Source organism: Pogona vitticeps, chromosome 4, assembly GCF_051106095.1.
Source record: "Pogona vitticeps strain Pit_001003342236 chromosome 4, PviZW2.1, whole genome shotgun sequence".
NCBI classification, from domain to species: domain Eukaryota; kingdom Metazoa; phylum Chordata; class Lepidosauria; order Squamata; family Agamidae; genus Pogona; species Pogona vitticeps.
This window is the reverse complement of record NC_135786.1, coordinates 131,327,094-131,354,534: the sequence shown is the minus strand read 5'-3', so window position 1 is coordinate 131,354,534 and position 27,441 is coordinate 131,327,094. Positions and strand designations below refer to the sequence as shown.

At 43.6% G+C, this 27,441-nt stretch overlaps 1 protein-coding gene across 2 annotated transcripts in view; it reads right to left on the bottom strand.

Moving 5' to 3' along the window:
* The window catches only part of PFDN1 (prefoldin subunit 1), a 48,167-nt gene that overhangs the window by 5,687 nt on the left and 15,039 nt on the right, over window positions 1–27,441 (bottom strand). For both annotated transcript variants that reach the window (XM_020799410.3, XM_072998394.2), the window contains exon 3: window positions 22,692–22,776. In XM_020799410.3, the coding sequence (XP_020655069.1) occupies window positions 22,692–22,776 (85 nt within the window). The remainder of the gene's footprint in view (window positions 1–22,691; window positions 22,777–27,441) is intronic.

Below are 27,441 nucleotides of genomic sequence, written 5' to 3'. Positions count from 1 at the left end.
ATTTTTTTTCCTGTCAGCTTTCTCCACTGTCCATCTTTCACATCCACAGTAATCATGAGTACTATAGGATCAATGATCTTCACCTTGGTCTCCAGTGATATATCCGTACAGTTGTTGATCTTTTCCTGGTTGCCCTTCATAATATCAGTCTTCTGAGTTCTTGGCTGCAGTCCCCATCTGAATTTATTATGACCATAATTTCATGCACCGACTTCCAAGAAGGAAACTAATATTAAAACCTTATGGACCCGAGCCTACTCATAGAAAATAAGCTCATTTAACAGCAGTGGGTGGGTGGCAAACAGTTGAGAGTAGTTTCATTCGTGCTTAATAAACTCAAAATTTAAGACCTGCTAGGCAAACCGTTTACAGACATGAATTAACACCATCAGAATGCCTGACTATTCTTTCCTCTCCAGGACTGTCTAAACAGAAATCAGCCCACTCTTAAAAAAAAAAAAAGCAGTGATGAAACCTCTGGTGCAACCACTACTACATCCTGCAGATTAGAATTCTCAGTTTCCAGACAGATACAGGGCATGTTGGGAGAAGAAAATGTAGTTTGCCTGGTTAGACTACTTGCTCATTCTCTCATATTCTCTGCCAAGGCCTTGATGGACCTTTGCTTAGTCAGCTCCATGCAACTCACAACGAAGCTAAGGATGTCCCAGACATGAGACCTTGGTAGGCTGCCATACATGGCTGGTGAGCTGTGTGGATCTTTGTGGCTCATACGTTGCAGAAATCCCTTAATCAGGTCATATGCTGTTGGCTCCTAACTGAAACTTCCATCAGAACATCAAAACAACCTTCTTAATAAAATCCACAAATAGCTGCTATTCGAACAGGTATAAAGAAAAGAGATCAAAACAAGTCATCCTGCAGGAATTCCACACATTCAGGAAATACCCATGACTCAAACACCACAAGTGACTAATTTCTAAAAACAAAGCACACAATCTCCTAACAGAAATCTGCTTTGCATGCCTATTCATCTGCTGTTATGTTTGATTAAAGGGGAGGGTGCTTGATTCCTGACCTTTGCTTGGATGTAGGCTGTAGCTGTAGCAGGAATTGCAATCATGGTGTTCCGCTAGCTCTAGCTCAAGCCATCCAAATGGACCTTCTGTTAGAGATAAGAACCTAAAGCACTAAGTCCCAAATTCTGATGCCCAGATGCCAGATCCCAGAAGCTCCAGACAACACAGCTAGGGATTCTTAAAATCTTAGTTCAACAGTATCCAGGAACCAAACAGTGAGAACCATTTGCCTAAAGTTCTGTAAGGAATGTGTCCCATTTCTTCCCTAAAGCTGTATTTCAACAATTTATGGGATTTGGAGAGCTGGCAATATGGACCGACAAGCCAGTTTCAGTCACAGGATACTTGAATACTTGATCCAAGAATCAACAGAATGCTGCTCTGTCTGATCTAAAGAGGACAGGTCACCATCCCTGCATCTCTAGAGCTAAACAGAAAAGTCAGCTTCCCTTTCTGAAGATGCTCTTCGAACCACTGGCATCACATTCTGAAGTGTCAGCCTAATAGATGCTCGTGCTCAGATGCCTTTATCCACGAAAAGCCTGGAATCCTGGGGCATGATACAGCTGCCTTGAATAAAAATCCCTGATGTCAAGTGTCTTGTGACACCATCTGAAAAAAATGTCTGGCCTGGAGTTTCTGAATCTCTAAAGTTAACACTTTTCATTTTTGACATTCCTCTGACACTGTGTGTGAACACTCTTCAGGAAAGTGATCATCCTATCCCAAGACCCAGCTAGACACACTTGTTTGTCTCGACAGCACTTCCCTCCCCAGCTTCAAAGGAGGAGGGGTGAGACAGACTCCTGCCACCCAGTAAGGTGTCAGACAGGGGTAGTGTGAGGTTTCTGTAGTTCTGCTGGGTTGCTGGGGCTGCTGCCATCACTGGAATGCTTCACATGGTCCACATGGTCCTAGGTGAATGGAAAGACACCTTGGAGCCATATTTTCAGAGCACCCAAGTAAAATATTTTTAACTATCCCATTATAGTTGGTTTATTAATTTAGAGAATTAAACACCTGTTTTTAAAATAACAAGAGTCTCAATAAAGAGAGTAAGAAAACAAGAAAGGCAGTAAAACAGTGACACTGAGGTATGCTGTAAACTCTTTTTAAAATACCAAAAATGGTAATGTCCACTTAAACATAAAATACAGAATTCACCAAGTCTTCCTATTGAAATGTCAAATAAGCACATACTATTAACAGCTAGAGCAGTGGCAAATTTTAGCTCAGAGCCTAGAGCATTATTTTTAAAAAGTAACATTTTTTTAAAAAAATTGTACTACTTGTTATTTTGCAACAGGTCCATCATTGTGCTTGTTACCCACAGAAGCAATATGTTGCAGGTGAAGATTCTACTTGCGAGCTGTTACTTCCAAGTTGCGAACCACTCTGAATACTAGTGCTGAGACATAATGCATTAGTGAGCTGATTTACACATGCATTGGGATTAAAACAAAAGCACCACGGGTTGAAATCCTGTTGTGCTCCTATGGAAAAGGTGTAATTTTTGGAGGTGAACAGTTGCAAATCAAGAAATCTGTCAACATTATCTGTTGGATATTGTCATCTGACTCAGTATGCAACTGATAATGTCTACAAAGTTTTCTTAACATGGACCAATTTGCCTCCAAATATTCCACATTTTGAGTAGCAGCGCAACAGAATTTCAGCCATTCTGTCCCACAGATAATTAGAGTTCAGCCTTTTGATTAATTCTTGTCCATCTGCTTGACACCAAAATCTGAATTTCTCTGTTCCAGAGTTTAGTAATCAATGACAGAGTGTTCTTGAGGTTGCAGTCCCCCCACCCCAAAAGGGGGTCTGAATACTGTTGTTGGGTTGATTGTACATCAACAGACTGTCCACCTGGATTTTTTAAAATTAATTAAATTTTAAAAATTAATTACAGTTCATTCAGTTGTTTCATGTCTCTCTCCAAGGAAAATCATTCTTTAGGAGAAGACATCAGATCTCAAAGAAGAATCTAATTGGATTTCCTCATCTTCCAGATTCCAGACAAATTGGATAGGTTGCAAGGCATAAAAATAAGTAACTTAAGAAAGACTAGTATTATCAAGTTGCTTATTTGTCTAGTGATTTCACTGGAGCATCTTAAGATGTTATATCTCTTGTGACGACTCTCAGTTATGCTGACATGCAAAACTATATCATATACAGTTGCTGAAACCAAAATAAAATCTTTCAAGATACCTATCTTTAAAAGAGGAGAGAACTGACTGATATCTAATCCAAACAAGAGTAGACCTGTTGAATGAATGGGGTTTGTTCAATAAATAATCATGGGAATATCATGTATTTGACGAATCTATCCTAGCTAGGACTAACAGCCCAGAAAATGCATTCAGCAATAAGGCATCAACAGTCCAAAAATAGATCAATCTGTAATTATCAAGGGTTGCCATGTCAGAGTACATCACTCTTCTAAGGTCATAAATGTATTACACAATGCAGTTAATATGGAATTCTGAAGTCACTGACATCCATAGCAACATATTCTTGTTCCCCTTCTCCTTCAGAGGGAGAGGGAGAGACTATTGCCATGGAACTGGTCTGCCATTTCTGGTAGATTCTATTACTTCTCTCTTACATCACAAAAACACACTTATTTTTAAAATGTATATACCACCTTCCACTAAAAATAGTGTGGTGTCTATGACGGATCAACCTTGGTAGATATCAGGAATGTGCAGGTCAGAAACCTCTGTGTCTATTTTGATTTGGTTTCTTTTGGAGATGTCTCTTTACTTTACATTTTGGGAGGGTGCCACTTCTTTTATCATGAAAAGGAGCACCTCTTTCATGTTGTTTTGGTTTGGTTTTCCCCCTTTCTGCAGCAGCAGACATGGTGGAAAAAGCTAGACTGGTAGGGCAAAGTGTAGAAAGACGGGCAGGCAGGGCAAGGGGATAAGGAATGTGGGGATGGCAAGTGAACGAGGAGGAGAGGAAAGCAGGGCTCACAGGAAGATAGGAAGCCTGTCGGTGGCAATGGCAACAAGAGAAGGAGAGGAAGAGGAAACTGGGACCAGCAATGCTGACAGGAGAATAAAGAACATGGTGGCAGCAGTGAAGGAAGCAGAGGGAGAGGAAAGCTAGGCTGGCAGGGCTAGCTGGAGGCTAAGGGGGGGATGAAGGCAGCAAAGAGGGAACGATGGGGAAAGGAAAGCGGGACTGGCAGAAGGCTAAGAAGGACAGGCAATGGTGCTGCAGTGAAGAAAGTAGGGCTGATGGCAGCAGGAGGGGAAGGAGCGTAGTGATGGTCGTGTGGCAAAGAAAGAAGGGTGAGGGAAAAGTGGGGCTGGCAAAGCTGGCAGTAGGGCAAGGAGCATGGCAGCAGTGGTAAAGAAAAGAGAGACAGGAGAAAGAGCAGATCAAGTGGACCTGATAGCCCATCAGTGGCAGTGAGGCAAGGAAAATTTCCCGGGTGATCTGAAGGAATATTTTAACATAAGATATAAATGTCAAAAAAAACCCTCAAAACCCATGTAAGTTTTGTGTCCTCTTTTGTTTAAATGAATCCTTTTGGTTTAAGAGGCTCTCTTTCAAGGATCCTTGAAAGAACCCAAAAATGAAAGAAAAAGCCTCTTTCTGTTTTTTTATTGGTTTTTGCAGTACTCATCCTAAATGTTTCTCCTGTTTTTGAAATCTGTCATGTATTTGAAAGCCAAAAGTTAAACATCAAAGTTAAACATCAACCAATATAAAAAAAACCTCCTGGCACACACATATCTCAACTTTTCTGTGCCTGGCAGTTATATACAACAGAGAGGCAGGTGCCTTGCTTCTCTATTAACACATAGCTGCAAGAAAAATAAAAGGTATTTGTAAAGGAGAGGATCAAGCCCAACAGGAAGTTGTAATGCCACCCACTTCCATATAGTTAAAAGCTAAGGTGTGTTTGGTACTGATGACTCAATGCTTTGTCAGCCCAGTTATGCCATGAGGCTCTGCTGAGTTTGTTCATACATGTCGAGCCCCTCCAGATTGCAAAAGGAGGAAAGACAATGAGATTATTCCAGTTTTATGCAATTAGGTGAAATGAGCAATAAGGTGCAAAGAGTGAATAGGACAGCTCATTATCCAAGGTTAATGCAAATACATGGATTCTGGGAGTAGCAATTACTCATATCTAGTCAACAGCAACAAATGGAACATGGGCATTTATTTACTTTTTAATTAAATGTATATCCCACTGTGAGAGGGTCATTGTTGGTCCGGAAAGCTTTCCGCAACCCCTCAGAGCACCAGTCAGGTAGAGGGCTACGCTTGGCATCCATCACCAGGGCTCCATCTGTGGAGGACCAAGCCCTCACTGGGATGTACTTTAATGCCAGTACAGGAACCAGAGGTGCCTGAAGGCATTAAAGACAAGGAACCTTTGAGAAGGGAAGTGGGGAAACAACCATCCAGTAGACTTTGAACTATCTTGTCAGAGGGTGAATGTGAATTGCTCTAACAGTAAGGAAAAAACTGTGGAAGGTTTTCACAGCAAGTTGTCTGTATATAGTTTTATAATGAATTCCTGTTGACTGCATTGGCTGCTCTCCGATGTAATGATGAGCACGTATCCCTTCAATGTCATCTTTCCTGTGGAGGATTTTGGTTATGGACAGATGGACAGCGGGACAGACAGGCAGAGAGACACTCCTTTTAATAAAGAATTGTGCTAAAAAGATAAACATACTGGTTCAATCTCTATTCTGATCCTTATAAATTGAACCTGTGCATTCAAGGAAGTCCTTTTATCACTAAATAATATACAGTGGTGCCTTGTTTAACGAGTGCCCCGGTTAACGATGAATCCGCATAGCGATGGCAAAAAAGCAAACTCTTTTGCCATCGCTTTGCGATGTTGCCTATGGGGAAAAATCGCTTTGCGATGTTTTCCCCACAGGCCCCATTTTCCCCCAGCTGAATGGTGGGAGCCTCCAAAGGACCACTCCCGCTGCTCAGCTGGGGGAAAATGCCGGTGGTAGCCTCGGAAGGACCCTTCCGAAAGGTCGTTCCAAGGCCACCGCCGGGATTCCCCTTCGGAGGGGGCATTTTCCCCGAGCTGAGCGGGAGCCCCGCTGCTCAGCTGGGGGAAAATGCCGGCGGTAGACTCGGAAGGACCCTTCCGAAGGGTCCTTCCGAGGCCACCGCCGGGATTCCCCTTCGGATGCCTGAAAGGCATCCGGACCCCTGCCGCCGCCGCCGCCGCTTGTATCCGCCCTGCGGCCGGCTACCCCCGCCATGGTCGGACTCTCAGGAGTCCGACCATGGATGGGGTAGCCGGCCGCGACGCGGATCCAAGCGGCGGCGGCAGGGGTCCGGATGCCTATCAGGCATCCGGGGCTAGGATCCGCCCCCCGGCCGGTTCCCCTTCCATGGTCGGACTCTCAGGAGTCCGACCATGGATGGGGTAGCCGGCCGCGACGCAGATCCAAGCGGCGGCGGTGGCGGCAGGGGTCCGGATGCCTATCAGGCATCCGGGGCTAGGATCCGCCCCCCGGCCGGTTCCCCTTCCATGGTCGGACTCTCAGGAGTCCGGCCATGAATGGGGTAACCGGCCGGGAGGCGGATCCAAGCTGCGGTGGCGGCGGTAGGAGCTTGGATCCGGCCCCCAGCCGGTTCCCCTTGCATAGTCGGATCAGACCATGCAAGGGGAACCGGCCGGGGGCCGGATCCAAGCTGCGGCGGTGGCGGTAGGAGCTTGGATCCGGCCCCCAGCCAGTTCCCCTTGCATGGTCAGATCAGACCATGCAAGGGGAACCGGCTGGGGGATGGATCCAAGTGGCGGTGACAGCGGTAGGGGCTTGGATCCGCCCCCCGGCCGGTTACCCCATCCATGGCTGGACTCCTGAGAGTCCGACCATGGAAGGGAAAGCTGGCCGGGGGGGCAGATTCCGGCCGCCCTCCTCCCAACCGTTCACCCCCTTCTCCGCCGCCGCCGCTGGGCTTTGGAAGCGGCTTCCAAAACCCAGCGGTGGCGGCGGAGATGAGGGTGAGGGGTGGGTCGGGCAGAGGCGAGAGGAGGGGGAAGGCTCCGCCGCCACCGCTCGGTTGCGCTGGCCAGCATTTTCACGGCCAGCGCATCCGAGAGGCCTCGGGGGAAGGCTTCTCCACCGCCTCTCGGACGCGCTGGCCGGGCGCGGGGTGGCTCCAAGCGGCGGGGGCAGGGGGGTTCCGAATGGCTTCCAGTGCTTCGCCTGGAAGCCATTCGGACACCCCCTACCCTGTCCCCGCCGCCGCTGAGAGCCTTCTGAGCTCTCAAAGGGCTTTCTCCAATGTGTGTGGGGGGGGGAAGCCCTTTGAGAGCTCGGAAGGCAAATGTCGGCGGTCGGCGGTGGCTTTGGGGTCCATCCAAAGCCACCGCCGACTGCCGACATTTTCCCCCAGCTGAGCGGCGGGGCTTTGAAGCTCCCGCGACTCAGCTGGGAGAAAATGCCAAAGGCCCCATTTTCGGTCAGCTGGTCGGCGGTTCCAAAATGGGCGACCGGCTGTGCTGCCTCGCTTTAGAGGCACCAAAAATGGCCACCCCTATGGAGGAACATCGCTGAACGGTGAGTTTATCCTCCATAGGAACACATTAAACAAAGTTTAATGTGTTCCTATGGCTTTTTCCGTTCCGTTCAGCGATGTTTTCGCATAGCGACGATTAATCCGGAACGGATTAACGTCGCTATGCGAGGCACCACTGTATAAGGGTTACTTACCTGCTCAGGACTCCTCAAAATATTCTAGAGCTTAAAAAGACGTAATTAGAAGGATGTTGCCTCATGGCACGCATGCTCCACCTGCCCAAAATACCTCAGTTCCGGAATGTCCGCCGCTGTCAAGGCTCTGACTCCAACAAGCTCAAGACACCAAGTGATGGCCAGCGGGGAGGATGGACGGGATGTGTGGATTCACAGAGGACCACTTGAAGAACTATGGTTACAGGTAAGTAACCACTCTTCTTTGTGGCCTCTGTGAATGCACACAAATGGGTGACTAGCAAGCTCACTTACCGGAAGAAGGGCCATCACGCCAACAATGAAGTCAGCACAGCCCTTCCAAAACTTGCTTCCTTCTTAACCCTGATGTCAAGATGATAATGCGTCACAAAAGTCGAGGGTGTAGACCAAGTGGCCACTCAACAGATGTCAGGGACCTCAACGCCACACAACCAAGCTGTAGAAGTTGCCATAGCTCTAGTGGAATGTGCCTTTAGTACCTCTGGTGTCCTGCCTGCCAAGTCATAAGCTAAAGTAATAGCACAGACAATCCACCTCAAAACTGTCTGTGAGGAGGCAGGAGAGGCTTTTTATGGGCCACGGAAGCATACAAAGAGTCTAGGAGAAGTGTGAAATTCCTTAATCCTAGAAATGTAAAATGCTAAGGCACGACAAACATTGAGGGAGTGGAGCATGAGCTCAACATCAGAAGAAGGATTTGGAAACAATGTTGGAAGGATTAACGGTTGATTAACATGAAAATCAGAAATCACCTTGGGAAGATGGTGATCTGGATATAATACAACCTTGTCTGGGTAAAATTGAATATAAGGGGCAGACAGAGAAGAGCAGATAGCTCGCCTGCTTGACGTGCAGAAGTTATAGCCACAATGAACAAGGTCTTGATGGAAAGAAGTTTGAGATGTGCAGAGGTCATGGGCTCAAACGGAAGACGAGCAAGTGCACGGAGAACAACTTGGAGAGACCACTGCGGAAGTGGAGGCCGTGTAGGTGGATGCATGTTCCGTAAACCTCTCAGAAATCTTTTCAAGGTAGGATGAGAAAATAAACAAGAGGCCTTAGACCCCACAGGCTGATATGAAAATATAGCAGAAATATAAACTTTCAACGCTGAATGAGCCAAACCTTGGTCAAACAGATAACAAAGGAACTTGAGAAGGGTGTCCAAGGAAACTGGAACTGTGGGCAATTTCTGTAATGCAGTAAATTTGGTGAAAGTGTTCCACTTATATGAATATAATAATTGGAGGGCTTCCTAGCCCTATCTAGAACTTCAGCCACGGTGGGGAAATTCTCCACGCTGTAAGGTGCAGAGTGTGGAGGTTGAGATGACAAATTTGTCCTGAGTCAGAAGGGACAGTTGAAGAGGTAATCTGAGTCAGTAGCCATAGCTCTGACAGTGGTGAACCATGGTTGTTGAGGCCACCATGGTGCTACTAGAATGGCATCGGAGCTCAGCTGACAGAGCCTGACTGTCGTTCACTGGATGAGAGGAATGGGCAGAAAAAGATAAAGAAGGCTGTTGCCCCAGTCCACAATGAAAGCGTCACCTAAAGAGTTCTCTCCTCTTCCTGCCTGAGAGCAGTACCTGCTGCATCTGGAGTTGACCTGAGTGGCAAAGACGTCGACACCTGTTGTTCCCCACCAACTGCAGAGATGAGAGAAGATGGTATCATTGAGGGTCCACTCATGGACAGCTGAGACAGTCTGCAACCTCGTTGGTCTCTGTAGACACGTGAAGAGCCACTGGAAAGACATAGTGATCGTAACACCATTCCCACAGCTGAATAGCTAAATATAGAAGATTTAAAGAATGGGTGCCACCTTATTTGTTGATATACTGTAATACAGGGTGGTCATATTGTCCGTGATGACCTGGACACTGTGACTAGCTCTGAGAAATTGGAAAGCTTGGAAAAATTTGATGACTGTTATCAACTCTAGGTGATTGATGTGCAGCAGTCTCTCTGAGCCTGACCACAAAGCATGGATCTCGCAACAACCGCAGTGTGCACCCCATCCTATCTGACTGGCATCTGTTGTCACCTGTACCGTGAGCTAGAGAGGCCTGAATGGCCGGCCCACCAGGAGGTGAGGGACAAAGGTCCACCAGGTAAGTTGGCGAGCTAACTCCAGTGTCACCAGTAGATTCTTGGAAAGATGGTCTAGCAAAGGGTCAAACTGGGACAGGTACCAAGCCTGTGAGGACCGCATCTTCAGTCCTGCACGTTGGAGTACAGACGTAGTTGAAGCCATAAGACCTAGCAGGTGCTGCGTATGGTAAGCGGTGACTGTGGTGCAACGCCAAAAGGGGCAAATGGCTTGCCTTAACTTGAGTATTCTTTCTGAATGAGGAAATACCCTGGCTGTAATGGAATCAAGATGCACCCCAATATAATCAATAGTCTGAGATGAGATTTTTTGCAGCTGACTTGCAGGATGAGATCTGCTAGAGTCTGAAGAACAAAGGTAGAATCCCTTGGGGCTGAGCTGATTGATCTTACTACTATCAACCAATTGTCTATATATGGAAATACCATGATGGGGTGCAGATGAAGACAGGCAGCGACCAGAGCCAGACACTTCATAAAGGTCTTTGGAGCAGTGGACAGACCGAAGGGAAGGACACAAAATTGATACGCAAGACCCATGGAAAGAAAGCGGAGATATCTGAAATGGCGCTCATGAACTGAAATATGAAAATACATATCCTGTAGATTCATAACCACAAACCAATTGCCTGTCTGAAGTAGAGGGATGACTGATTCAAGGGCAACCATGCAAAAATGCCTTGGATGAATGTAGGTGTTTAGAAGTTGCAAGTCCAAGATGGGACGGAGGCCTCCATCATTTTTGGGATCCATGAAGTAACGTGAGTAAAAACCATTCAAAATATCTTGGGGAGGCACCCTCTGGATAGCACTTTTTGAAGGAGTGTAACCTCTTCCTCTAGAGCAGGTGAGTAAGTTGTGGGTCTGGCATGACCGAGAGGAGGAAGCTACTTGAATTCCAGTAGGTAACCTTAACGTATGATGGCAAGCACCCAAGTGTCCTTGGTGATGGTGGACCACTTGCTGGAAAAGGGAGCCAGCCGGGGATGATGGGGACAGTCCAGGAGACGAGAGTCAAAGATATTGCTTGTTTTTTCTTGCAGGGTGACAGAAACCATGTCTGTGCTGAGCAGGGACCTGGGAACAGAAGGGAGGAACCGCGGAAAGTTGAGGAGGGTTGGATCTTTCAGGAGCCAGAGCTGGAGGTTTGTAGGGCCGATAGGGTTGCTGGTACTGCTGTTGAAAGGTAAAGGGCCTGCGCCACTGGTTATGCTGTTGGTATCTGGGCTGCTGGGTAGAATAGGAACAGGCAGTCTTTTGCATCTTGTGCAAATTGTCCATCACCCCATTAAAAAGACCAATGCCATCAAATGGAAGATCCTCAATGTGGGATCTGGCGTCATCATTGATCCCTGCGGAGTGCAACCAAGCGTGCCTTCTGAGGGCAATAGCTGAGGCTAAAACCTTTGAGGCAGCGTCAGCTGTGTGGCAAGATGCGAGATGCTGCTGTTTAGCTAGCATGTAGCTTCAAGATGAGTGTTGAGGGCAGAGGTTCTGGTCTCCTCGGGAGCAGCCTGAAGGAACGGGAGGATCTTGTTCCACAGTTGTCTCTGATAGGCTCCCATCGCGGCTTGGTAATTCGAGACTCTCATAAGAAAGGAGGCCAGAGAATATAGGCAATGGCCTAAGACATCCAACTTTCTGCCTTCCCTATTGGTAGGAGTGACTGGAGATCGATTACCGGCACGGGACTGATTTGACTGCACTATAATGGAGTTTGGAGCAGGATGTTTCACGAGAAAAGCTGTGTTGGATCCATGCATTCTATAGTGGTTCTCAATGCATTGAGAGATTTGGGTAGAAGTAGACAGCTTGTCCCATGACTCCTTGATAAGGTCCAACATGGCTGGTATGAATGCCAGACTCAACAGAGGGGATTTCTCTTCATCTATGTCGTTGAAGACGATGTCCTGTTCGGGGGGTGGAGGCTGTTCGATGTTGAGTTCCTCAGATGAAGACGATGGGTGGATATCTGCGACATCAGAGTCAGGTGTTGGCAAATTTAACGGGGACTCCCTAGAAGCTTTCGAAGAGAGATCCTGCTTCTGCTCAGAAGCTGTCGAAATTGAAGAGTCCCTCGAGAGACGAGGTGAAGGGGAACGATGATGGGCCCGAGGTGAGTGAGCCGAGGTTAAAACTTGTGGAATCGAACCTGAAGTGTGATGTGAGCAGGACCTATGGACAACAGAAGCCAGTTGTGAAATTGAGGCGGATAAACATGCATGTTTCGTTGGTACTAGGTCTGGTCGAGGGATCTCAGATGGGGGTAATCCATGTTTGAAACGTTGAGCGGGAAGTGGTGAAGATTGAGAAGATGTGGAAGAGGCATACCTATAATGCATGTGCCTAGGTCGCCCATAATAATCCTCAACATAGTGGTGATCAGGCTCATTCAACCTGCATCGGTGTTGACTGCTACACTGATCCACATCAGAATAAAGAGGTTCACCATATTTAGAAATCATGTGGTGTCAAAACGAGCGTGGCACAAGAATCACCTCCCAATATTGATGATACTGTCGGGATGGAAAGATGTGGTGCCATTTAGCAGATCACTCCTCTGGAAGAGACTGAGAAAGCGATGCATCTGAGTTGGAAAGGTGGATCACCATTGCCCGCCTGATAGAAATAGGGCTAGAATGGTCTGAGGCCGGGCTGGAGATAACATCAGCCTCAGAGTGGCCATGAGATGCTGACAAGCTCGGTACCGATGCCGAGACTTGAGTCTGAGGAAGCAGTCCCACCTTTCCAGCTTCAGAAAGGAAATCTGGGTCTGGAATGTTCCTCGATAACTCCTCCAAGATAGGAGAAGGGAGGGAAATGTGAACCATTTAAGGTTCACGGGGTCAATGTGACTTAAATAAAAGAAAGCTAAGCGGGTCTCTAACTGCATCCTTCTTTTTCTTAGGAGAGAGGTTCTTGGTAGAGACTCAAGGTGACTTTGACGTCTTAGGCCTGGAAGCTTTGGAGGATGTCTTAGGAGAGGGAGTCATCAGTGCCAATGGAACTTAAGGTTTGGACTGAGAAGAAGGAACAACGGTAGGTTCCATTGCAGGGCTAGCAGCAGGGCTAGCTAAAGGGCTGGAAGGTCATAGGGACTTTTCCGAAGATACGACCGAAGTCATTGCAAGAGAAGCTTGAGGGCCAGCTTGGTTAATTTCTTACACTCGATGCAGGAGTTGGTCTGATGTCTCTCTCCCAAGCAAAACAAGCAGTGATTGTGGCCGTCAGTGAAAGGAATTTTGTTGAGACATGATACGCACCTGTTGAAAGGACCCAAAGAGGCCATAAAAGAGAGGCAGGAAATAGGGGGAAGGGGGGGGGGAGAAAAGAGTACCTCACAGGCAGAATGCCCAAGTCCATGATCCAAAATGCTTAACGATAAACAGTCCAAAGATCAGAAAGCCGTAATCAAACAATCAACAAAGCCAAGTCTGAGAAACTGTTCAACAAGCCGAAGATCAAAAACCATTAAATCAAAATGGAAGAAGCTCTAATAATCGCTAAAGGAGTCCGAACTCAGTGGCAGCTAAAAGGAACTGAGGTATTTCGGGCAGGTGGAGCATGCGCAACACAGGGCAACTTCCTACTAATTACATCTTTTTAAGCTTTAGAATATTCCGAGGAGTCCTGAACAGATGCAGAAAAACCCATTCGTGTGCATTCACAAGGGCCACGAAGAAGAAACAGAATAGAGTGGTGCCTCGCTTAACGATGTTAATTGGTTCCATAAAAAAATCGTTATGTGAAAACATCGTTAAGTGAAACACCATTTCCCATAGGAATGCATTGAAAACCGGTTAATCCGTTCCAATTGGAACAGATTAATGCTTGCAATCATTAGCCCACCTCCTGAACCCTATGCAAGCTTAATTTGGTGTTGTTCTGAGTCGTCGTTAATTTTTGGTGATTTTTTTTATTCTCCACTGAAAGCCTTTGAACGGACCATTCAAAGGCTTTCAATGGAGAATTTAAAAAATCACCAAAAATTAACAACGACTCAGAACAACACCAAATTAAGCTTGCATAGGGTTCAGGAGGTGGGCTAACGATTGCAAGCATTTAAAACAGGTTTCTAACAGTTTAAGACACTTTTACAGGAGCGAAAAAGGGACATCATTAAGTGAAATTCCCCCATAGAGAACATCGTTAAACGATGAGGGAAATTCCTCAAAGAAACCCATCGCTGTGTGAATTCATCGTTGTATGAAGCAATCGTTGTGTGAGGCACCACTGTAGTTGGCTTTCAAAATGCATACACTTCCCTAATATTTCCCTAATACTCTGATACATTGTCCTTTAAAAACAGAATAAAAACCCAGACTTAGGAACACTGATTTGGAAGTAAGAGGAGAGATGTTATAATGCAGAAATATTTATTGGTTTAGGGGGGGGGAAACTGTTCACATGGCTACAGCCTCTGTACCACATACATTTCCTGCTATGTCAATGAACTTAAAAATGCCTTCGAGAAAGGGTAGAGCAACTGCCTCACCACCAACGCTGACCTCATAGGAATCCTTCTAGTGTGATGAAACACAGTACAGAGTTGGAAAAACAGGGAACCCCTACCATAAAATCTTCTTTTTAGAAAATGAGGACACTCCCAGAGCCCCTTGGGAATGTTATCATGAATGTGCAGCTGTGTCAACTTTGGAACACCAGATTAAAATATTGGTGAAATACAACTGCTAATAGCCAGGGGTGTTGTTGCAAGGGGTGGATGGAGCAAAGAACAGTCAGTTTTACTTGGCTGGGCATGAAAATTAATTTTTTTTAAAAAAAAGCTTTCTCCATTGGAAAGTTAGAAAAGGGTGGAAATGCCACAAAAAGAAAACATTTTCTACAAACACTGTGTTAAGGCAAAAGTGATCTGAGAGTATCCTTTTAAATCATTGGTTTTACAAGTAAAGAACCAAAAAGTACATCATTTTAATACACTCATTTCATATACCCACGAAAACAATGGTACAAAACACTTGGTCTCTATGTATACTAAGCATTATTCTAAAAACTTGAGCAGTTGACCTCATGCCTGGGAAGTTATTCCTTTTTTGAGCATATACAAAGGCATGCTGATAAGTATTGAGCCTTTCCCAGAAAAAAAATTGAGCTAGGAAGCTGTAACTGCAACGCTATTCTACATATTCCCCCAGGAAGTCAATGCACTTGCGACATCCGTCCTGCAGCTTCTTAAGTGCCTGCAAATAAAATTCTTCCGACTGCTGGTGTAACCACTCAGTTGCAGCATTAGTTGCCCCAAATCGTTGTCCCTCTAGGTGTTTTTTGAGTTTGGGGAACAGATAATAGTCAGAAGGAGCCAGGTCGGGAGATTAGGGTGGATGGGGCATCACTTGAAAGCCTAAGGATGTCAGTTTTGCCAATGCTTCGCCTGCAGTGTGTGACAAGGCGCTGTCATGCAACAGGATGACACCTTTGGAGAGCTTTCCTCAATGTTTTTCCTTGATGTTTTGCCTCAACTTCGTCAATAAAGCACAGTAATACTTTGCATTGATGGTTGAACCCTGTTGGTGGTAGTCCACCAGCAGAAGTCCCTTCTTATCCTCAAAAATTGTTGCCATTTGCTTCTGCACTGACATTTGCACTTGGAACTTCTTTGGCCTGAGGGAATCACTGTGCCTCCGTTCCTTAGACCAGTGGTTCCCAACCTTGGGCCTCCAGATGTTCTTGGACAACTACTCCCAGAAGCCTTCACCACCACCTCTGCTGGCCAGTATTTCTGGGAGTTGAATTCCAAGAACATCTGGAGGCCCAAGGTTGGGGACCACTGCCTTAGATGTTCCTTTGTCTCAGAATCATAACAGTAGATCCATGTCTCATCACCAGTTACCAGTTTGCCCAGAAAATCTGACTTGTTTCATGGAAAATGTTACAAAACAGCCACCGATGACTCCACAGGTTTCCTCTTTTGTTCAGCTGTCAAAAGTTTGGGGATCCACTATGCTGCCAGCTTTCTCATTTCCAAGTCATTGTGGATAATGGCACCAGCTCTCTCACGTGATAGTCTCAGATATATAGCAATACTTTTGGCTGATATTCGGTGATCCTCCATGATCATGTCATGGATGGCTTTCACATTTGCAGAGACAGAAACAGGCCTTCCACTGGGTTTCTCACTTTCAACACTGAAATGGCCAGTTTTAAAACTGAAAACCCAACATTTAACTGTTGCATATGAAGGGCCACTGTCACCCATAGTTTGTGACATTTCATCATGGATCTGTTTTGCACCTTTCCCTTGGAGAAACAGGAACTTGATTATGGTCCTATGCTCTTCCACACTGCACTTTTCTGAACATGAAAGATAAGTTAAAATCATAGGTAGCTGATTTTTGCACCACTGAATACAGACAAATTGGCCAATACACCCTGCAATTTATAGCTTCCTAGCTCAATTTTTTCTGGGAAAGGCTCAATACTTATCAGCATCCCCTCGTAAAAGTATCTTATTACCAATTTTCAAGCTTGTTAAAATGTTGTTACATTAAAGGCATAGTCTAAATTAACTGAAACATCTTGCTAATTTTGTACTGTAAGGACTGACTTTCCTAAATACAAAGCATTTTTCTAAAAATAAGACATACAGTAATAGTTCGAAGCACAATGGAATAGCCAGTTCTCTGTTAAAGTAGGCAGCCTTATGAAAGTCATGCAGTGTAATGTTTGTTACAATGGGTACAGTATTTTTTAAATGGGAAAAAATTAATTGAAAACTGCCCATTTGTGCCTTTTTTGCATCCAGAACCTTTTAAAAATTGAAGGATGCTGTAGAAACTCAAGATATGGCAAAATTGCCCCTGCACCCAACCTCCGATCTGTGGCCTGAGCCGGACCAGGCCGTGGAGACAGACCTCCTGCCCCACCCCACCCCCACATGCACTCACCCCTGCATGCTCCAGCGTCCATGCAAACGAGTGCCGCTGTTCATGTATGCACACAAGCGCCCAAGCACCCATGCTGCCTTTTGCACATGTGTGCCCGCCTGCACAAACGCCATGGCGCTATTCACACATGCGCACAACCGTGCACTCGTTCACACATGCACATGAGCGTGCACTAGTTCACGCATGTGCATGAGCTTGGGGGTGCCTCGCCTTCCCCAGCCGGTCCGTAGGGTGAAAAAGGTTTGGGACCCCTGGCCTACAGGACATAAGGGAACTTTCTGGGCAATATATATAGGATTCTGGATTTTGCTCTGTACTTTTATTTTTACTCTGAACCCAGTGATCTCAATAATTATTGAAAATACTGTATAAAGTGCAAATGGAAGAAAACTAAATCATTCCATACAGACAATGCAGTAAAAAAACTCCTATAAAAATTTAAAAAGGAAGACTGCTTTCACTAAAACATTCTGTTGAAACCTCCATCCATCCATCCATCCATCCATCCATCCATCCATCCATCCATCCATCCATCCATCCATCCATCCATCCATCCATCCATCCATCCATCCATCCATCCATCCATCCATCGAAATTTTATACTATTCAATTAGTGCAAGTCAGTACTCTAGGCAGTTAACATTCAAAGAATGCTGTTATCCATCTTTCCATATACAGTAATTAAATCTCAGACTAAGTTGCCAGAAGTGATTTCAAACCCAAATCTGATCATCCAGAGGATTTCACCAATCACCACATTGCTACCTGGAGAGGAGGAGTATGTCAGAGAAATACATAACAGCACACACTGGATTTGTTATACTGCAGTAATTTGTCTGCTCTAATGAGGGTACATATGACCTATTTGAAAACTGGAAGTGAAGTTAACATCACTGTTGCTCTGTCTGTACTACTATGCTATAAATCAAGGGTGGGCAACAGATTTGGTCCTGGAAACCAGTCCACCTTATGGGGCTAATCCAGGAGATCAGGCAACATGGGGAGCACATATACACATGAGAACAAATAGTTAGAAGCTTACTGGCAGGGATGTTGATAAGTCTTTGGCAATACTTTTGGCTGATATTCGGCGGTCCTCCATGATCATGTCAGTTACACATAGACACACAGACACACACAGACACACAAACAGAGAGGGGGGGAAAGAGGGAGGAGCCTGAGGAGGCTTCTAATCTGCAATTTCCCTCTGCAGCCTGTTAAACCAGGTTCTAGCCAGAAAAAGGAATGTTTTAAAAAATAAGGGAAACAAGTGTTGTTTTTTAATTAAAAGAATAGTGACTCGAAAAAATGACTTGGGAAAAAGGCTCCAAGTCACCGATCGAGCTCAAGTCATTAAAAAAAAACAGGTGAGTTAAGTCTGAGTCGAGTCACTACTGTGACTTAAGTACAACTTAAGTCTCCATCAACGCTTATTGGTTTGAGCTGTGAAATTACTGCTTTTTGCTTTGTAGTATAGGTGGTCTTGATGTTAGCAGAGTTTTTGTGCCTGTTTACGGAGCAATGCTTCTAGAAGGATTGGCCTGCTGCACCTAGTTGCCCATAGGATGCCTGAGTGTGCTCACAATGCTTTTCCACTCTTCAGGGAGGCTTCTTCTAGCGTCCCACACCAAGAAGGCTCAAATAGGGAAATACGGTCCTTCGAATAGCCTGGACCCATGCCCTACAAGGTTTTATAAATCATAACCACGAGTTTGAATTGGGGTCAGAAATAGACTAGCAGCCAGTGAACCTGAGCTAACAGAAGCATTCATTATATGATGCATTTTAAATATACAGTTATATGCAAGCATGCAATGGTAAGGTCATATCTGTGGTTTGCAGATAAATGTAGGAGGACTTGATGAGTTAAAAAGGGATATAAAATGTTTCACTCTTACATAAACCTGGGCAATTTTTTCAGGCAGCTGTGATTCTTGCAGGTATCATACACTAACACACAACTGACACCTGATGTTCTTGATTCAATATCCCAAACTCTGCCAAGTTCTAGGAAGAGCTGTTGTGTAATATATGCTCTCTAGGAGCAATCATAAGTACTCAAATGTGTACTTCAGAAATTATGCAGTAACTACATGCGTAGAGGCTATGACTTGATGCAGTTACTGTATTTACTTTTGAGAATGAATTCAAGTTCAAAACAAGACAGACTTATCTACAAAAGAACTGGCTCTAACCTACAAACTTTTCAGTGTGTGTGCTACATCATATATTTTACACATTTTCGAGGGCTGAAGAAGGGGGACCCAAGTGATCCCCCACCCCCTTTGTCTTTGCAAAGACAGTGGGAGATCACTTGGGTTCCATTTTCCTCCTCTTCCTATGCCCGAGTGGGGATAGGAAGAGGAGCGAAGCCTGATCTAAGTGATCCCCCACCCCTGCTGTCTTTGCAAAGACAGCAGGGTTGGGGGATTGCTGCTGTCTATGGAGTATTGCTGAATTTAGTTAACTAAGACAGTAACTTTTGCTTAGAGGATGTGGATACAATTCTTACAGAACCATACATTCAACACCAAATGCAACACATGACACTAGGAGGCTAAGTGTGCAATTCTTGCCCTGCTCAGTCATTCTTTTTTCACACACAAAAAAGCCACTTGTGGGAGTGGGACCACACTCACCAACACTGACCCTTCATTGTGTAACTGTCACTTGGCTTTATTGTCCTCCATGCGTTTTTTGCAGGAATGACGTCTGCCAAAAAAAGGCAGGAATTTGTCTATATGGGGTTCCAAATCATTCAGAGAACCTAGATCTTCACCTTCTAGTGCATGAAGGAAAAGAGTGTTAAGCAAGAAAAACACATTGGGGCAAAAGACAAAGCAGCACAATCTCACAGTGACAACTGAATAGGGTTAACTTCCTGAGCAGAGCTATGAAATATAGAAAGAACACTATATTCAAACAGATCCTCACGTATGGAAGAAGATTACACAGGGAAGAGATTATGACACAATCTAACTGTTCTCACACATAAATATCTGGAATCCAGGCCCTCTCACCTCTGGCATCTCTTAATGGCACTTTTAAAATATTTGGGCTATAATGCAGGAAAGCAACAGAGAGAACCAGGCCTTTTACTCTCCCAAGGTACTAATATAATAGATACTGTATCACAATAATGGAATCTAAAAGATGGACACATTATGTATACAAGCTGCAGATTTTCTATTACTTCAAACATTACACCCACCTAAAGGCCATTCAAATTTAAGCAATAAATCAAAATCCAGCAATAGAATAATCAGATAAAATTCACTACTTGTTTGTTAAGCAAGAACCTACTTCACATTATAAGCCTTCTAAATCCTATTGAAGTATGACCTCCATAAGCTGCAACAGTATCATGGCGATTTCTATTAGTTTTAGACACAGCACGGAGAGAACTGGGACCTTTCTATTCCTGAACAAGAATTTGGTCAAACAGCCCTGGCTATAGCATGAAACACAAAGCAACAGAATCCACAGTATTTTAAAAACAGAAATCCATTTATCAAAAATGCCAAAAGGTTTTGTCTCCCACCCCACTCATACCCCCTTCATATGGCAATTATAAATCCAGCAAGTCGCAGCACTGGAGAAATCCATCTCAGAGCTCCCTCCCCCTTACTTGCTATTTTTAGCTATTTCATCTGACAACGCCCGACGACTAAGCAGGCAAGAATAGTAGAGGGGATTATCAAGTACCAGCAGTGAAAACAGTGACCCACAATCACTTCCTCCATAAGGAGAAATGAGTGTTTTTCATGTCTTTAGGACACCACAAAACTGTTCTCTTTAAAAGGCCATGTTTAAACACACCAAATGACAATGAAAATAGATAATGCTTTCCTGAAACAGTGTTGTTCCCCTATTGTTATTCTACTATGTTGGTCTCTGTACAAGGAAAGAAAAACACAATATTTTTCTGTCAGTACTTTTGAGAGACAAGGGCTCGTCCCCATTATTTTAGGATATCTCCAAACCAACCCCCACCCCAGCACATACGTATCTTACTAAGATCTATCAAGAATATGCAGTATCATTAAACCATGAGAGAGATCACACATTTCAGTGATGAAGAAGACTGGCCAAGACTACAAACAATAACTCAGCAGAGGTCATAATTCATCTATAGTGCACATAGTTTTGCCTAGGTTCAGTTGCCTGGGTCTCCAGTGCCAAAGGCTCAACAATTACACAATGTTTGGTTGAGTTTCTCTGCAATAGGAAAAGAAGCAGCAGATATTTCAAAAAGATAAAGGTCTGTTAGGCAAATGCCTGTCACAACATAAAGTTCCAGTCTGCTTCTTCCCAGTTATGATGGGCCTGATGGACGTGCTCCAAGAACACTATCCATGGAGCTACAGAAGTGAGTGAGTGTGTATACGTATATGTGTGTGTCAATATACAAGAACGATCACTGGGGAATACTTACTGGATAGAGAAAAATATGTATGTAATTCTGGATGCTCAATGTACAAATTATTATTTTAAGAAAAGTGGGTGGAAAAGGGCAATTAGATCACTCTGGATTCTCAGTTAAAATGCAAATTATCCTAGTAGTCAAACTACAACTCCTATGCACAACTTGCTCTAATTATGAAATGTGAATTCTCAACCATGCAGTTTCTTACAAACAAAATCACGTCTAAAACTCAGTAAAAAATTAATGTTCACCTCACCACAAAAAAAGGTTCTACCAAAAGACCAGAGTTCTGGAAAAGGAGTATGCACATTCACAGTGTATCATTCTGTTGCTTATTGCTGGCAATTAATGAGTCACTGCTGGGATTCTCATGGGCCTGCATATCTGTAAACCACTTCTGAATATTCTCTACCTTGAAAGAGTTGCCATGAGTCAGAAATTATCTGTCAGCACACAATTATTACTAAAAAATGCTAAGCAAATAACGGAAAAACAAAGGCATAATTTCCAAGATGGTTTTATATTAAATATCCTACTTTTCACATGTATACTGACAATGTCTGAATACATGCTGCTGCTTACATATCCACTGAAGAAAACTGTAATAATAGCGGGAGACTTTGGCATACATCACCTTTCTTGCTTACCTACTGTTCTGTATCATCTAATTCACCCTTTCATTTCATGCTATCATAACACTTCACAGAAAGGATAGAAAAATCCCATATTATATAATAATATCGTAAATAATGATGGTTCAGTTAACTGTAAAACAAGCTTAATAAAAGACATGAAACTTTGTTCTGAGCTTTTTCCCCAAACCCTATTGCCAACTGTCCTAGCAATGAGGTCATTATGGTCACCATCACAGAGAAATGACAGCTGTTATTCCCAAACACATTTTTGAAAGAGGAGCAAATATAGCTATAACATGTCTGCCATTTTTCCTTTAGGGCATCTGACCTGCACTGGCCGCCAAGGCTGTCCTTAACTGTCGAGTCAAGTAGACTTTGTCTTCATTTGATCAGACCTGACATTCAGCCCCAAATGTTATTAAAATGTTAGCTTACTTCATATCATTAGTGCAGTTGTCCCTAAACATATCTATTCCCTCCTCTACATTTAAAATAAACAAGCAAAAATAGATGTTCAAAGATGAGGAAAGTGTGAGAAGATCTCCCTCCACAAGAGACATACAAATGCATGCCACAAAAATATTTGTCATGCCAGGGTCTTTGTCCAGGAGGCTCATCTCACTGATCTGGGCAAGACCTGGGTTTCCAATCTCTAAGTGAAAAAGTTCCTTTAGCACTTACCCAAGAGGCAGCAGTTTAGTAGGACTGTCTTTAGCATCCTCAGTTGCAGTGGCCAGGACATTTTCCTTTTGCCACATCCACTGCTAGATCACGCCAGCTCAAAGACATGCAAGCATTGTAAGAGTATAACTATTTTAAGAATTCAAAACTTACCTCCAATTCCTTAATTTTCTCTTCTGCTATTTTTTGCTTTTCTAAGAGCTGGTTGTGAATTACTCCTTTGGATTGAAGGATAAACCTATAATAGTGTGAGAAAAGGAGACGGTAGAAACATAAAATAAGCTAGTTTATTATATATAAACTATACAAATAACCAATCAACATCTTACTTTAAAAAAACCACATAGGAACCTGCACAAACAGGCCCCTGACCTTAGCTGAATTGCCACACCTTGCCCAGGCATGGCTTCTACATTTACTGAACAGCAACAATCAAACAGTTCAGGGCATGGTGACAACAATCTGTAAAGACTGCTTGCTCTACTAGTAGTGTCTCCATTCAGAATTAATATCCCATTTCCCTGGGCAAATGTTTGGTTCTGCTTTGTTTCACACCTCTGCACTTTTGTCACCCATAATTATCAGCACATCTTGTTTTGGTGTGTGATCAGCATTTTCCTAAACATTGCACAAATCTTTTCTGTTACTTCTTCAGCATCTGTAGCTGGAGAATTGGTTTGAATGATGGTTATTTTCAGATTCCCAAGAGGTGTGGTAGATATTACTCAGTTAAGAGTTTACATTACAAAACCAAACTGCCTGTGCAACATCTTGTTTCCCTATCAAAGACCCACAATTTCTTCTCAGTTTGTCATTTTGAAAGTATGTTTTCTGTCTCATTGAAAAAGTCCTGTTCTGATCATGTTACTTCACTCACATCAAAGTTTTTTTTATTATTATTAAAGCATTTATTGGCATTAAAACCCAGTAATTGTACAATAAAGATTATGCTTTCTACTACAGTAAGATAAATATGGTCAAGTTACGTCAAAGCTCCTTGGCACAGTCAGTCTAGTTCATTACAATAGCAAGATATTCAGCTACCCGCTCAGTCAAATCAGGTTGTTTATCTGCTAACATCATTTGGATTAAGCTCTCAGGGGAGCCAATGAAATTTGAAATAATAGAGCTAAGTAGTAATTGATGGGGCTCGCTAAATGTAGGGAAGAAGAATATGTGGGATTGAGTCCGGTTCTACTAGACAATGCTTACACTGACGGTTCTTAAAGGGGATTTTACAATATCTGCCTAAAATTACAATATCTGCCTAAAAGAACAGCAGAGGGGAAAATAGTAAATCTGGCCAGCATAGAAGCCCGGCACCACAATGGGTTAATAAGATTGCACACCAAGTAATTTAGACATTCCATACTTCTCACATTTCATGTTCCAATTGTATGTGTCATGCAGCATCAGACTTTCCTTTTGCCACTGTGCAAATGGGCCATTAAATGTTGTCTCAGTTTTAATCCAGACTCTTCAAAAGCAGCAGCATTGTTTGCTCTTGCCAACAGTTAACTGAGCACCTTCTGACCTGAAAGTGTCATCTTCCGGCATTATCTCTTGTTTCATTTGGACTGCTTCATCACAGGGTTTTCAAGGTATAAAATATTCAGATGGGTTTACCACTGGCGTTGTTTGAGTAGTACTAACAAGGTTTTGCTTGAGTTTCCCTGCCACTGTCTACAAAAGATCATCCAAGAGTTTACCTTCCACTGCTACTGCCACTGCTCAGTGCCTCCCTTCCTGAATTTCTCTTCCCATAATTCTACTGGAATCATCAATTTACTTCTGCTAATGTAAAAATGTTTTGCTTCAAAAAAAAAAAAAGCAACAACAGAGACATCACCTTGCCAACAAAAGTCTGAATACTCAAAGCTATGGTTTTTCCTGTAGTGATGTACGGAAGTGAGAGCTGGACCATAAAGAAGGCTGACCGCCGAACAATTGATGCTTTTCAATTTTGGTGCTGGAGGAGACTCTTGAGAGTCCCCTTGACTGCAAGGAGAACAAACCTATCCATTGTGAAGGAAATCAACCCTGAGTGCTCACTGGAAGGACAGATCCTGAAGCTGAGGCTCCAATACTTTGGCCATCTCATGAGAAGAGAAGACTCCCTGGAAAAGACCCTGATGTCAGGAAAGTATGAAGGCAAGAGGAGAAGGGGACGACAGAGGATAAGATGGTTGGACAGTGTCATCGAAGCGAGCAACATGAATCTGACCCAACTCCGGGAGACAATCAAAGATAGGAGGGTCTGGTTTGCTCTGGTCCATGGGGTCAAGAAGAGTTGGACACGACTAAACGACTAAACAACAAGAACAATCATTTAAAAACTAATCCTTGCCTATCTTTATCAGTGCGTACTGTCTCAAGTTGTGTTTCAGAGATGTTACCTCATTTGAAAGGGGGTGAATTATGGACAATGGTATAAATCTACTATCCAGTTAAGTGTCTAGCAATGCAAAAATCCTCATTTGGAAGCTGTGTGGTTATTTCTGTTTGCATAAGTAATGTAATATGCTAGAGCTGTAGACTGACTCTGTACTCCTTGAGGAAGCTAACACAAATATGAGTTATAGTGAGATAGATGCTGTTCCCTCTCCTTAGAGCAGACGGACCTGTTTCTTTTTCTTTTTTTTTCTTCCCTTTTTTTTTTGAAGCAAAACATTTAGCAGGTGACATTTTCCCCACAGCTGTGTCTTCATGCCAAGAAAAGCAGAGGCATATTCTGCCTATCTCTGAAATCTAGCCAAAATCAAGCATATAACAGATTTTCATTGTAATCCAACACAGGTCTACTCAAATGCAAGCCTTGCTGAGTTCAGTGGGCTAATTACAAGTTAAGTGTATATCACAGGATCATAGAATAATGAAGTTGGAAGGGACCTATAAGGCCATTGGGTCCAACCCCTGTTCAATGCAGGAATACAAATCCCAGGTGGTTGTCTAAATTTCTCTTGAATGCCTCCCAGTGTTAGAGCACTTACCAACCATCAAAGTAACTGGTTCCATTGTCGTAGTGCTCTAACAGTTAGGAAGCTTTTCCTGATAGTCAACTGAAATCTGGCTTCTTGTAACTTGAGCCCATTGTTGCATGTCCTGCACTCTGGGATGACTGAGAAGAGATATTGCCCCCCTCCCCCCATATGACAGTCTTTCAAATATTTGAAAAGTGCCATCATATCTCCCCTCAGTGTTCTTTTCTCAAGACTAAACATGCCTGGTTCTTTCACTCTCCTCATAGGCCTTGGTTTCCAGCCCCCTGATCACCCTTATGCCCTCCTCTGAACTTGTTCCAATTTGTCAGCATCCTTCTTAAAGTGTGGTGTCCAGAACTGGATACAGTACTCAAGATGAGGCCTAACCAGTGATGAATAGAGGGGAACTAGTACTTTGCGGGATTTGGAGAATATACTTCTGTTAATGCAGCCTAAAAGAGCATTTGACTTTTTTGTAGCCACATTACATTGTTGGCTAATATTAAGTTTGTGATCTATGATGATTCAAAGATCCTTCTCACTCGTAGTATTGCCAAATCAGGTATCCCCCATCTTGTACCTCTGTGTTTGTTTTCTTTTTTCGAGGTGTAATACTTTGTACTTATCCCTGTTGAACTTCATTCTGTTGTTTTCAGCCCAGTGCTCAAGCCTATCTAGATCATTTTGAATTTCTTTTTTTTCTGTCTTCCAGAGTATTAGCTATTCCACCCAATTTTGTGTCACCCATAAATTTGATAATTTGATTAGCATTCTCTGTACCCCCTGATGACCCCATGTCATTAATAAAAATGCTGAAGAGCGTTGATCCCAGGACTGAACCCTGTGCTACCCCACCTGATATATCTTCTCAGTTTGAGAAGGAGCCATTAATCATCACCCTCTGAGTACAATTCTGTAGCCAACTGTGTATCCACCTGACAGTTGTCTTAATCAACCCACACCTATTTAGCTTGCTAATCAGAATATCATGGAGCACTCTGCCAAGAGCTTTGCTGAAGTGAAGATATACTATGTCTACAATATTCCTTCTGTCCACAAGAGAGGTGATCCAATAAAAATGAGATATAATGTATACTTGCTGCTTTAAATGAGTCCTAGGTTTCCTATGGTATCAATAGGAATACCAAAACTAACTTTGGCCATACAGGCATGTAAATCAGGGACTGCTTCCTTTTTTGCACTTCATATTTCGACTGTGTACATATACTGGTTCATTGTTGTCTCCCATCTTGCTTCCAGGAGCTCAATGAAACTTTATATTGCATCCTTCACAGTATAATCCATCTGTATGCAACTTTAGTGCTCTCTTGATATCATACACTACATTTATTCACAGCATGTGTTTAATGCTAGGATGAGTGCATATATAGGATATCATGGTTTGACTGAGAGAGAGAGAAAGCAAGGAGTCAAGAGTGCCTGATTTTTCCTAAATATTCTACTGTTAAAATGCTGGTACAAACATTTTAGGGATACAGCAGCAGAACTAACATTTATGTTATAAAGAAGCAGTTTTCTGTAGCAAACATTTCAAAGTGAACCATAAATTGAAACAGTGCCCCAAGATTTATTGTGGCTTGCAAAAACCATTACCCATGGGGCAGTGGACAGATATCATATAAATATATGCTGGTGCAGACATTTAAAAAGCACCCTGTAGCAACTAACATCTCGCGTAGCGTAGCATGACTCAGTTTGGGAACATCAAAATACACCACCTCCCCACAAAACCCAAAATAAGCTGCAGCTGTAAGCAACATATATTTGGGGATTTTAGTGGACTTAATGCCACACTCTTATGCATGTTTATTCAAATACAGGCTCAGTCAGAAATATGTGGCACACTGAAGTCCCTCTGAAATCAATAATCTCATCACATACCAGACTATATTTGTATAAAG